General features: G+C 38.0%; 1 protein-coding gene across 1 annotated transcript in view; it reads left to right on the top strand.

The window, feature by feature from the left end:
- The first annotated feature begins 5928 nt into the window (after positions 1-5928).
- DNAJC10 (DnaJ heat shock protein family (Hsp40) member C10) overlaps positions 5929-13497 on the top strand; it is a 60171-nt gene continuing 52602 nt past the window's right edge. The window contains exons 1-5 of the mRNA XM_029225466.1: positions 5929-6122; positions 6683-6733; positions 7632-7981; positions 9779-9941; positions 11908-11958. Coding sequence (XP_029081299.1) covers positions 7778-7981; positions 9779-9941; positions 11908-11958 — 418 coding nt within the window. The 5' untranslated portion in view covers positions 5929-6122; positions 6683-6733; positions 7632-7777. The remainder of the gene's footprint in view (positions 6123-6682; positions 6734-7631; positions 7982-9778; positions 9942-11907; positions 11959-13497) is intronic.

Raw genomic sequence — 13497 nt, 5'->3', positions numbered from 1 at the left:
ATTTACTATTGCCCTCTTACTATAAATTCTTCAAACTATAGCTAAAATGATTATTAAAAAATAATCCTGGCCCTTCCCCATCCTGAATAGTTCAGACCAAGAGCCATTAGGTGGGTTTGGCACGAGTTAGAGCCCAACCAAGGTGAGGAGAGTGTCCATACTGGGAGAAGGAAAAGAGATGAGGGAGCAAGTGAGTGCATATTGCAACCATTTCTGGGTGTCCCTGTGGGAGTGCAGCCTGGCGTAGGTTGGAACCTGCATGAAGTGGGTGGAGCATCTGCTCAGGAGAGTGACCCAGTATAAAATGTGAGAAACCAAGTGGGATGAAGAGGGCAACTGCACAGCGGAAGGGCTAGCATCAGCAATGGGAGATTGGTTACATAGGGGGAATTGAACATTAAGTACATATGTATCAAGGATAATGGGAATCAGTTTTCTTATTTTCAGGGAAAGGAGGAAAATAGAATGAACGAAATGAAATGGCATTATATTGGAATTGGAGGTACTGGTGGGACCTCATAGTTTTATATATATGTAAATGTGAACATGTGTATGTGTGTAAGTGTGTGTATGTGTGTGTGTGTGTGTATCTATACATATATGTATTCCCAACCTCTGTCCACTGGTAAGAATTGGGAGTAACAGCATTCCAAAAGCATGGAGCATGGTTAGCACCAAGATCTTGCTATCTAAATACCATTCTCTGAAAGAATCAGGACTTCTTGTAGAAATGGCTGGTATCAGGGCTGAGGCAGGAAAAATGCTGGATGAGTGTAGAATGTCTTACTGTGCTCTAAAAGAAACATATTCAAAAAATGATGGGGACTGTCAAAGAAACATGAAAGTCAGCTTGAAAGAATTCCAAATAGTCAAATCTAGAACAACTTGGGCATCTAAATAAATGATAATAATGGATTTTAACCCTTTAAACAAAATAGGAATCCATGAATCCATAATAACATAAATTAACGAATAAATTGAAAGTTTGAGGAGCGACAGGATATTCATAGGGTTTTGAAGTATCTCCCCACAAAGCACTTCTTAATTACAAAGAGAAAAAATGTAACTTTACAGTGGAAAGGCCTCACAGAAACCTCTTTAATCAAACGATCCAATTTAACACTACCAATAATGGGACAAATCAAGATTTGGGACCACATCATAATATGCAATGAAAACAACATAATGCCACTTCTACTAGATTCCCGACAAAGATGCATAACCTAAGTCTGATCATGAGGAAACATCAGACAAACCAAAAAAGGGAGACATCTATAAAATAACTGGCCTGGGGCTTCCCTGGTGGCGCAGTGGTTGAGAGTCCGCCTGCCGATGCAGGGGACACGGGTTCGTGCCCCGGTCCCGGAAGATCCCACATGCCGCGGAGCGGCTGGGCCCGTGAGCCGTGGCCGCTGAGCCTGCGCGTCCGGAGCCTGTGCTCCGCAACGGGAGAGGCCACAACAGTGAGAGGCCCATGTAACGCAAAAAAAAAAATAATAATAACTGGCCTGTACTCTTTACAAGTATCAAGATATTGAAAGTCAAGGAAAAACTGAAGAACTGTTTCTAACTGAAGGAGCTAAGGAGTTATGACAACTAAATGAAACACGTCGTTCTGCGCTGGATCCTACAAGGACATAATTGAGACAAATTGCAAAGCCTACAAGGGATATGAGGATTAGATAGTAGATTAGATGGTAATAATGTATCAGTGTTAATTCTCTGATGATTGTGTTGTGGGTATATAGGAGAATGTCTTTGTCTGTAAAAAATCCACACCATAGTTTTGGGAAACAATGGGAAAACATGTCAGCAACTTACTCTCAAATGGTTGAGGAAAACAAAGAAAATTTGAAATTTTTTGTAACATTGAGATTGTTCCCAAATTTTTTAAAGTAAAATCATAACAATAACAATGATGATGATGATATTCCACTGTCTAAAACTGGCTGTGACTTTTTATTGCTCTTAGGAAAAGAGACAAGAATCCCTAAAATGAACTACAAGACTTTGCATGATCTTGTCCCTGTGTACTTTACCAGGGTCATCCTGCTGACTCTCTCTCTCCTTTAGGCTCACTGCATTCTGTTCTTTTTGATCCTCAATCAACCCATGGACTATTCAAGTACAAAGACCATGCACTTGCTCTTCCCTTTGCCTAAAACGTTCTCTAATTCCTTGCCCATATACATTAAATTTATTTTTTATTTTATTTCATTTATTTTGGTAATACCTTTTCAAACACTTTGCTCCCCAAAGGTCAGTTCTCCGTTATTTACCCTCACAGCACTATATATTTTCCCTGCATAATTATAGACTTGCTTGAATAAAAGATTAATGTGTCCTCCATTATCCTACTTCTTTGGGGCAGAGTTATAACTTTGCTCACCACTTTACCCCAAGGACCTAGCCCAGAGGACAATAAACAATGTTAATGAATAAATGAACTGTTTATGATCAGTCCATTCACTTGGGCCCTTGACTCTCTCCTATATCTGCAGCCTCCCTCTCTTTTTTGGCTCCTAACCAGCTTTTAAACTTGTTCAAGTCTTTTCAAGCCTAAAGCATTTCCTCTCTTGAATCCACATCCTCCTTGAATTGCAGTAAGTTTACCTGCCCCTCTCTTCATCCAAACTTTCAGTAGATTCTTATTGACTTACAATTTCCATTTCCTCAGCTCTCATCCAATCTCCAGTCCACTGCAATCTGGCTTCCACCCCTACCACCCACTAAATTTGTGCTTTCTGTGATGGCTATAACCTAACTGCCAGACCCAATTAACAAGTTTTAGTCAGTATCTTACCTGAATCATTCTCATTAACTTCCTTCATGTTCAGTTGTTTTTGAATATATCTAATCATCTCATTTTTGACTCCTTGATGAGCTCTTCTTTTTCAGATCACTTCTCAAATTAACTTGTTTTATTCCAAAAAAATGTATTTAGTACCTACCATATGCCAAGAAGAACTGGCATAACTGACAGTAACTAAAGCAAACAAAAATTCTTGTCTTTGTGGAGCTTACATTCTTTTTATTAAAATTAAGGTAGAATTCACTGGCAGCATTATATTAGTTTCAGGTGTACAACATAATGATTTGATATTTCTATATATTGTGAAATGATTGCCACAATAAGAATTTTACAGAAGTTTATTCTTGTGATAAGAACTTTTAAGATCTACTCTTCTAGCAATCAAATACCCAATACAGTATTATTCACTATAGTCACCCTGCTGTACATTACATCTTCAGGACTTATTTATTTTATAACTGGAGGTTTGCACCTTTTGACTCCTTCCCGCATTTCACCAACCCTCCTACCCCCAGCCTCAGGCAACCACCAATCTGTACTCTGTATCTATGCAGAGCTTGGTTTTTTGTTTTGGGGTTTTTTTTAGAATGCACATGTAAGTGAGATCATACAGTATTTGTCTTTCTCCGCCAACTTATTACTCTTAGCATAATGCCCTCAAAGACGGTTCATGTTGTCTCAAATGGCAATATTTCATTCTTTTTTATGGCTGAATAATATTCCACTGTATATACATAATTTTCTTATCTATTCATCCTTCAGTGGACATTTAGGCTCTTTCCATATCTTAGCTATTGTAAATAATGTTGCAGCGAACATATTGATGCATATGTCATTTCTAATTAGTGTTTTCATCTTATTCTGATAAATACCCAGAAGCAGAATTGCTGGATCGCATGGTAGTTCTATTTTTAGCTTTTTGAGGAACCTTGGTACTGGTTTCCATAGTGGCTATACCAATCTAGAGTCCCGCGAACAGTGCACAAGGGTTCCTTTTTCTCCATGTCCACTCCAGCATTTGTTATCTCTTATCTTTATAACAATAGTCATTCTAACAGGTGTGAGGTGTTGTCTCATTGTGGCTTTGATTTGCATTTCCCTGATGGTTATGTAATAGGGAAGAACCATTGTATTCTATTACAAGTTAATCACTAAAGGGATGTTGCCTATAAGCTTAAATTACACATAATGCCCATCTCTGGGAGGACCCTGCCTCCCAGGTAATGAGCATTAAGGTAAAATACCTTTGTAGAGCTCACAGGAAACATCCTGACCAGGCCCACCTGTGAATGACTGCAAGGAAGAAATTAACACATCCCCTCTGGAGGTTGACCAGAACCAGGAAATGTTTGACTTTACTCCCTCCCCTTTTAGTATAAAAGAAGGCTGAATTCTAACTCAGGCAAGATGGTTTTTTGGGACACAAGTCTGCAATGTTCTTGGTCTGCTGCCTTTCTGAATAAAGTTGCTCTTCCTTGCCCCCAAAACTGGTCTCTTGATTTATTGGCCTGTCATGCAGCGAGCAGTATGACCCTGCTGTGTATCTTTATTTGGATATAATCTAGGGAACTTGAAATAGATATATCCAAATCAGAATCCTTTATCTTCTCCCTAAACAGATCTTCATTCCGTGAGTGGTACTCAGCCACCTAAACCAGAAGTTAACCCTAGCTCCTTTCTCTCTTTTATCTCCCACAACCAACTAATCACCTTTTCTTGCCAAATTTACTCTTTCTGTAACATTCTCCTAACTGCTCTCCCTTTCTCCAGTCATGGTCCCTTTGTATTCACTCTCCAATAGCTACCAGAATGATCTAAAATACAATCTCAGTCCCTTACTTAAAAGCTTTAAGCTTTGATTACCTAAAAGGTAGTCTATGTCTTCATCATGGCATAAAACCCACTGTAATCTTGGCCCCTGCTTGATTCTCCAGTTTTCTTTTTTGCTCTTCAATTTACTCTGAAGATTTTCGTGGCTCACAGGGTGACATAATGATTAACATTACAGTCTCTGGAGCCAGGCTGCTCAGGTGTGAATCTCAGCTCTATCGTATATTTACCTTGGTTTCCTCAACTGTGAAATGGATATATTAATAGTCCCTGTCATATGATTACTTGGAGGACTGAATTACATGTGTGCTTAGACCAGTTCCTGGCACTTATTAGCTACTATTACATTAGGCTGCTTCTAATATTTCTGCCTTTGCTCTGACTACTTTCTCTTCTTTCGTGCAATATATTAGTTTAGCTATGGATCCTACGTGGTCATCATTTTTTAACAAGCTGACATTTGATTTACTACACATGAAATTGTTACCAATTACAACTTATATTAGGGTTGATGTCATAAGCCAGCATCGTCTTCATCAGGATGTTTTCTCTTTTGATGGTTGCAAATGCAGCTACTTCCATTGTTCTAGTTACATTTCTGCAGATCAAAAATGCAGTTTCTATACCACATCATTTAGATGTAAATGTGGGAGAGAGGAGTATGGATAACTCTCCAGTTTCCAGCTTGGATGACTAGGAAGTCAGGCAATACTGTAGAATGCTCAAAGGTTTGTCACCCACACACACATAAATATTTTTATTTCTTCCAAATTTCCTACTGCCTCTTCAGCCCTCTAGACCGACACTGCTATCAATGTCACTTAAGTTAAATTCCCCTTTCTGCCCCAACCACCCAACGACCAGAAAAATCCTCTACAGCTGTGCCTTTCCCTTTAAGAAGAACAGGGTCAGAGGGAAATTGCATGCCTAAACCCGCCCTCCGAGGGGGGGGAGGGAAATTGGTCCCGTCACCACAGCAACGGGAGCAGAAAGGGGCGGACTATATCGTCCAGCTTCCTGTCCGCAGCGTGAGCCAGCCGCGATGGTACGGCGGCGCGGGCTTTGTGGGTATTGCGTGTTCTTCGGCTCCGGATTGAAGCCGAAGCCGGAGCCGGAGCCGGAGCCGGATTCCGCGCAAACGGCCACGTCAACCTAAACCTACACCGCCCTCCCCACCCCACTGCGCCCGCAGATCCTGAGGCAAGTCCTCCCCAGCAGCGTCCTCCACGCCTTTCCCACAATGCCCCGCGCCAGGCCCCGCCCCGCCTCGCCTAGGAGACGGCCGCGCGAGGAGCCGAGCCGGCCGCTCGTCGCTGCCGGTGCGGCTGGCTGCTCCTACCACATCTCGGGCCCTGCGGGCTAGCGGTCAGAAGTGCGTGCTTCCTTACCGCACGCACAGCTTGTGTTTGGCCTAGTGGGGTCCGCCGCCAGGGATTGAGGATGGGGAAGTAGCTGCAGGAGACGACCTCGCAGCACCGAGGTGGGCATGGGCGGGGGAACGGGGCTCTGCTGGAGCTGGCGGCGGCCTGGGCCCTCCGGGAAGGGAGGGGCTAAATGCCTGTGCACCGGAATCTCCCCTCCTTTTCGCTCTCGAGGCTGTTTTATTGTGTTCTGGCTTCCAGTCTTCTTCGTTTTTACCTACACCGCCATTCCTCCACCCAGCAGTTCCCCACTTTTTGCTCCAATTTCTCACTTTACCTTCAGTTATCCAGGTTCCTTTCTCCCTAATCCAACCTGAGATTTCACACACCAGCAGCACTTGACAGTCTCTTTCACCCAGTGTCTCCATCTTTCCCCTCTCCCCGCAACCCATCCTGGAGTGGTGGCAGCGAGGAGTTAGTGTTGCATTTACCTGCAGCTTCCACCTGTCCCCGCAGCTCGGCGCACAGCGTCAGGCACGCCCACGCCGTCTGAGAACCACCGCTAGGCAGGGAACAAACATCGCTTGTCTGAAAGTGGTGTTTGAGAATATATTCTCTATTCTAAACGTTTTTTTTTAGTCTGGATGTTTATTAATCTCCATCACTCTATTTTACAAAGGGTTTTCTGGTGACGTGAAAAGGATTAGAAATGAACCAAAGCCATTCACAGGTAAGGAAAAAAAATTTTAAATAGGCATTTAAGATTAAATGAAGAAAGGAGGAACTGAGGATGCTAGGAAGGTTAGATTTTTCGAAGCATTATGACATGTTTGGAACTATTGATAAAGTATACAAGTTTACATGTGATCTGATTTTATTTTTACCCTACACAGGTGAGCATGTCTAAATAACTGATTGCTTTTCTCCTTTTGTTTCTTTTTCTATTTTTATTAATGCCAAATGTAAACTTTGCAGTAAAATTACTTTTAACTTGCAGTTATTAGTCTTCTAGTTTATAAAATAGTAACTACTTAGGTATAACGTAAGCACCTTCTGAGAAAATTCAGGGGAAAAAACGTCGACTATGTAAGTTGTTACAGCAATATAAATTCACTGCTATTCTTGGATGGTTTATATGAAAAATACAGACCCTTTAGAAGGATCTGTTGCTTCTTTCTAGTACCCCCAAAGGGTATTTCCTACAAGTGAAATTTGATTGAAATGAAAACTGAATAGCCTTAAAGGGGTGGAGAAATAACCAAAAAGGAAGCACATCAAAAGAGGCAAGCTTAAGCTGGGTAGAAGATGGAAGGAAATAGCTTTCCCCCCCATTCTCCCCCCTTGTGTTCTGGTGCTGATAGAGCAAGTTGCTGCACTTGTTTGTTTGTAAAGAGTTCTAGGTAGCTGCCACCTCACTAGCTACCTTTTACCTTTATCTGCTACCTTGAGTGATCTCACGAATCTGGCTACCTAGATAACGGAAGCAGTGAAGGGGGCCCCCAAAGAACAGAGCCTGATTTGTCATTTACTGGAGATTTTATTGCTGGCCATGTTATTTAGTAAATAGTGTTAATGATGTGTTTGGTTTTTTACTAATGTATTTCAACTACCTGATTTTCTCTCTTTAGATTAACATTTTGGGAAAAAATTCATGATACCTGTTTCACCTTTGGAGTAATGTGGACAGAAGTTCTCAGATTTGCGTATTACATCAACCGGAACCAGTGGCATTATCTTAATGTTCACTTGAGTCAGAACTTGGACAAGAAAAACAATGGGAGTCTGGTTAAATAAAGATGACTATCTCAGAGACTTGAAAAGGGTCATGCTCTGTTTTCTAATAGTGTATATGGCCATTTTAGTGGGTACAGATCAGGATTTTTACAGTTTACTTGGTGTATCCAAAACTGCAAGCAGTAGGGAAATAAGACAGGCTTTCAAGAAATTGGCATTGAAGCTACATCCTGATAAAAACCCGGTAGGTAAAAATTTCTTTTTAAACATATCTAATTAATGTGTTTTAGTAAGTTTTGGTATGTATTTAAATTATTTTAAAAATTATTTTAAATAAGTGCTCAAAATGCTTAAGAACAATCACGTCAAAAATCATAATTCAACTTCTGTACTAAAAACAGAAGAAGCAAAATGTTCTAAGTTCAGAATAGTGTAAAGGAATGTCAGTACCAAAAATACAGTTCTCTCTTAATTTGAAAACTAATTTCCAAGTTATATTACAGATGTTAATCACAAAGCAGTAGATTTCCTAGTAAAGTAGTTTAAAATCAAGTATTTTAGAACAGTAACAAAAATTATTTCCTTAGAACTTAGAGGGTATGTCTTGCTAAAAATGGCAGTAATAGCTAATAATAGTATGCTTCAACTTTATTTTTCTCCCATGTGCAAGTCTAAGAACAGAGTCAGAAAGTATTATAAATTAAAACTTGGGAGCAGCCAAATCCAGTTAATTCCAATCATAAATATTTGATTATGTATCCTATGATGTAATCCTTCAAAACTGTATTAGTTCTTAAGGTATTTTTATAATTTATCTCATTCATTTTTTTCTTAATGAGATTTGATACTCATCAAGGAGAAAGATTTAATTATATCTAGATAGATTTTTTTTTTACTGTTAATTTCAGTAACTGCAGTTTTTTGTTTTTTGTTTTTTTTTTTACTATTTTTATTTATTTTTTATGTTTTATTTTTGGCCTCACCACGGATTCAGTCCCTGACCAGGGATGGAACCCCGGCCACTGCAGTGAAAGCCTAGAATCCTAACCACTAGGCCACCAGGGAAGTCCCTAGATAGAATTTTAAATAGGATTATTTTATTTTGATTACATAAAGCTGAGCAATAGAATCAGTATTTCTCTAAAACTCTTGTTAATTGGTAATCGTTTCTTGAGATCTACATTGTATTGTGTTTAGGGTTTTCATTTTTTCAGATTTTTCTTTAAAATTTCAGAATGTTATTTCTTTTAAGTTTCTACATGAAAGATGGTAGACCACTTACAACGAAGTATTATTTAGATGAAAACATTCTTCAAAAAACAATCCTATGAAACAGTAACAAATGAAACGTATTAATCCACTTTTGAGTTGTTACTCTGATATTAGTCCTTATGTCATTATCTGATAGATTGGAGTACATAACTTTTTTTTACTTAAAGTACTGAGTTTTGCCTCAAATAGAAAAATAACCTACAAATTTCTTTGTGGTTGTTTTAAGGGTAACACATAATATTTACAATATTAAGTGTTTCCAAGGGTTCATTAGTCAGTTTTTTCTGTTGCATCTCTTAGAAGTAGTGATTTGTATTTGATGACCACCTCTATCAACCTTTTGAAGCATCAATTCTCATTTCTATTACTTTCGTTTTTTTTTGTTTTTTTTTTTTAACGAGGGCCTCTCACTGTTGTGGCCTCTCCCGCTGCGGAGCACAGGCTCCGGACGCGCAGGCTCAGTGGCCATGGCTCACGGGCCCAGGCGCTCCACGGCATGTGGGATCTTCCCGGACCAGGGCACGAACCCGTGTCCCCTGCATCGGCAAGCGGACTCTCAACAGCTGTGCCACCAGGGAAGCCCCTACTTTCGTATTTTTTAAGATTGGAGTTCTTTAGAAATACTTTTTGACTCTTTTATTTCAAAGCATGAGCACCCATTTCATATTGTACTACTCCTTATCTTGGTATCTGTTCACACAGAAATCTCAGGATTAAGTTAAATCGATTGTGTATCTGAAACAAATATTATATCTAATATTTTTAATAGAATAACCCAGATGCACATAGTGAGTTTTTGAAAATAAACAGAGCATATGAAGTACTCAAAGATGAAGATCTGCGGAAAAAGTATGACAAATATGGAGAAAAGGGACTTGCAGATAATCAAGGAGGCCAGTATGAAAGCTGGAATTATTATCGTTATGATTTTGGTAAGATGATATGATATTTCTTATGAAATTATTGTTTATTCGAGTAAATTTAGAAAATTTTGTTTCACCACTTAGCTAATGTATAAACTATTACATAGTTAACATGTGTCCCCTTGACCTTTTTTTTAATTTATTTTATTTTTGGCTGCGTTGGGTCTTTGTTGCTGCACGTGGGCTTTTCTCTGGTTGCGGCGAGTGGGGGCTACTCTTCGTTGTGGTGTGCAGACTTCTCATTGTGGTGGCTTCTCTTGTTGGGAGCACGGGCTCTAGGCGCGCGGGCTTCAGTAGTTGTGGCACACAGGCTCAGTAGTTGTGGCTCGCAGGCTCTAGACTGCAGACTCAGTAGTTGTGGCGCATGGGCTTAGTTGTTCTGCGGCATGTGGGGTCTTCCCGGACCAGGGCTCGATCCCATGTCTCCTGCATGGGCAGGCAGATTTTTAACCACTGAGCCACCAGGAAAGCCCCCCATTGACCTTTTTAATATAACATGAGAGTGGAATTCAAAAGGAAAGTCAAGTAGTATGTAGATATCTGTATAAATATGAAGGTGTTTTGGTCATAATCTTGCTAAATACTTTTAAAATAAGGATTGTTATTTAATTTTTAAAAATATTTGTATTAGAAGTTAAATATTGAAGCCTTTCAGTATTTTTAGAGCATCATATTTTCCAAGGAAGACTAAAGTTTCCTTTAATAGTGGTCACTTCAGTAGAAATGCCATTCTTCTTAATTAGTAATGATTAATAATGGTTGAAGGTATTGACAGGAATGAGAAATGAGACAAGAGCAGAGAGAGTAAACAAGTTAAAGAGATTGAGGGAGGGGGAAAGTAAATACAGGTGTCAAGCAAAGAGGGAGCATTCCGGTACCCAGTAGTTCTCTTGTGATTCTTTTAAGGGTAACACATAATATTTACAATCTCTCTTAATTAGCCTCAAATGCAGTCAGAGAACTGAAGTATGCTTTTATCTTAGACTAAATAAAATATATGCACTTTATATCTGGAGTATTTTTTTCTCAAGATTGAGTTTTCAAAATAGTATTTTCAGATATAGTCACTATAGCTTAATAGTCTACAACAGGTGTCAGCAATCTATATTTCACAGACTAAGTCCAGCCTGCCACCTGCTTTTGTAAATAAAGTATTATTTATACAGTTTTGTTCATTTATCTACGTATTATTTTTCACACTTCAGGGGCAGAGTTGAATAGCTGTGACAGAAACCATATGTCCCACAAAATCTAAAATATTTACTAACCCCTGGTATATATCCGTCACTAATAGTTAGATAATTTATGTAGTAATGAGAAACTTTCTCACATTGGTGTTAATTATTATTATAAATAAAATTTATATTTACTTAAGTTTGCTTCTACCTCTTCAACTATTCTAATTATATAAGACTTTTAGTAATACAAAATATTTTTAAACGATAACACATTAAAAAAAACATGCAGTCTGAAAGTGAATGAGGTCTGTAATCTAGTTAACAGTAATGTACTAGTGCCAATTTCCTGGTTTGGGTATTGTACTAAAATTACATAGTATGTCACCATTAGGGGAAGCTGGATGAAAGATAAGTAGGACTCTGAACTGTTTTTACAATTTCCTGCAAGTCTATAATTATTTCAAAATAAAAACTTTTTTTAAAAAACGTATAACAGAAATTTTCTGTGGAGATGACATTGTGTGACTATTGGGAATCCCCACCCCCTGCCACACACAGACACACACTCCATGACAGTCCATATCAGGAAACTGATGTCTTTTGATACTCTAAATGTATCACCAATGGTATTATAACTCTTTGCTTTTCTCTTAGTGTGTTGCATATTCTTCCACTTGGAGATTTAGTATAGCAATATGATTTTTGATGATTGAAACAAAAATAAGTAACATCTTTCATGTGGTAATTTATTTTTATGATGAAGTTTTAACCATAATTTTATGTACTTTTCAAAATAGGTATTTATGACGATGATCCTGAAATCATAACATTGGATAGAAGAGAATTCGGTAAGTTTGTGGGTATATGATTTTCCAAAGCTAGTTCAAGACCAGTCTCCTAACTAAAATGCTCAAGGACAAATGTATTTAGAAATTTTTAAAATTTTAGCAAGGTAAAATGGTATATACTGTATTTTAAATAATGTTCTATAACCATAGTTGAGGTTTTCACGTAGTTTCTTTTATTGTCGTCATCACCTTTTCTTTCCATTATGTCAGTGAACTTTTATGACATTCTGTGTATTAGCAACAATAATTATTCCTCTCATTTGGCAGTTGAAATGAAACCTTAGAAGAGCTAGCAACATCCTCAACATTCTGTACGTGTGTGTTTGTATATAATTGACACATTTGAAATAATGAACCAATATTTATTCTTCTTTCTATATTTTTTCACATTATTAAAGTGTTTATATTTAAGAGTAGTTACGTAAAAAAAAAAAGCCTAATACAAAATTGTGTATGCAGTATAATACAAATCATACAAAAGGTATACACATATATGCATAGAGGATAAAAGCTGGATGAGAACAAAATAAAAATATTAGCACTGATAAAAAGTTCTTAGCAGAATGTGGGGCAGTATACTATTTTTTAAAAAATAGCAGTGAAATGCATAAGTGTGTATACTAAATAAAAGAAGTAAAAATAACACATAGCCCCCATATCAGTTCAGGATATGTTTGTATGCCAGGTGAGCTTCCTGCAAACTTGCAGAAATACTTCTGGTTTTAGAACTTTTATATTTCCGGGTTTTGAATAAGTATGTGGTTATTTTTGGAAGCAGATTTAATTTGATCTGTGATTTGTGTGAAAATGGATATAAAAATATACTTCTGCACTTTGCATTGCATTGTAGAAAACCTAAAAGATTCTTACATTTTCAAATTTGTACACTTGTAATAAAATATTCTCTTCTACTTCAAACCAACATATTTTACCTCAAATCATATTTCAATTTTATTTTGCTATGTTACAGTCTCATTTAATTTAGAAAACTAAAATAACATACTAGATGCAAAATAGATTTATATAATTTCTCATGTTATCATCATAAACAATGTGTTGCAGTCACTTGTTTCTGTACAGTTCCTTCTAAGCAAGAATTGCATCGGATTCTTACTTTGTATATCATGTTGGCGAGTTCAGGCCTACAAGGTAGCTGTTCAGTACATTATTTTGTTAAAAGTCTTGTAGTGAACACTTGAACAAGCTCTAAGGAAAATGAGTGTCTTCTCTACAGAGGAAATGGAGGATAATTTGATTCATTTGTATTGTTGGTAGACAGAACTGACACCCATGTCACAAGCTTGCAGAATCATAACTTTTTGGACTGTAGTTATATGAACCTGTTGATTTTTCTGTGGTTATTGTCTCTCATCTGCTAGTCAATCAGTTAGTATTTTGTGGTCCTGTGGGGCAGAAAACTTTGGAATTAGAGATAGAATTAGAGAAACTGAGCAAAACCTGCAAGCTGACTAATCCATGAATCCACCCAGAATGAAAGACTTTCCTGATGGTTGTATTGCACATGGGTTCAAACTTTTT

Source organism: Monodon monoceros, unplaced genomic scaffold (assembly GCF_005190385.1).
Source record: "Monodon monoceros isolate NGI ecotype Baffin Bay Population unplaced genomic scaffold, NGI_Narwhal_1 Super_Scaffold_16, whole genome shotgun sequence".
Lineage (NCBI taxonomy): Eukaryota > Metazoa > Chordata > Mammalia > Artiodactyla > Monodontidae > Monodon > Monodon monoceros.
The sequence above is the reverse complement of the archived record's forward strand: the minus strand, read 5'-3'. Positions and strand labels throughout refer to the sequence as shown.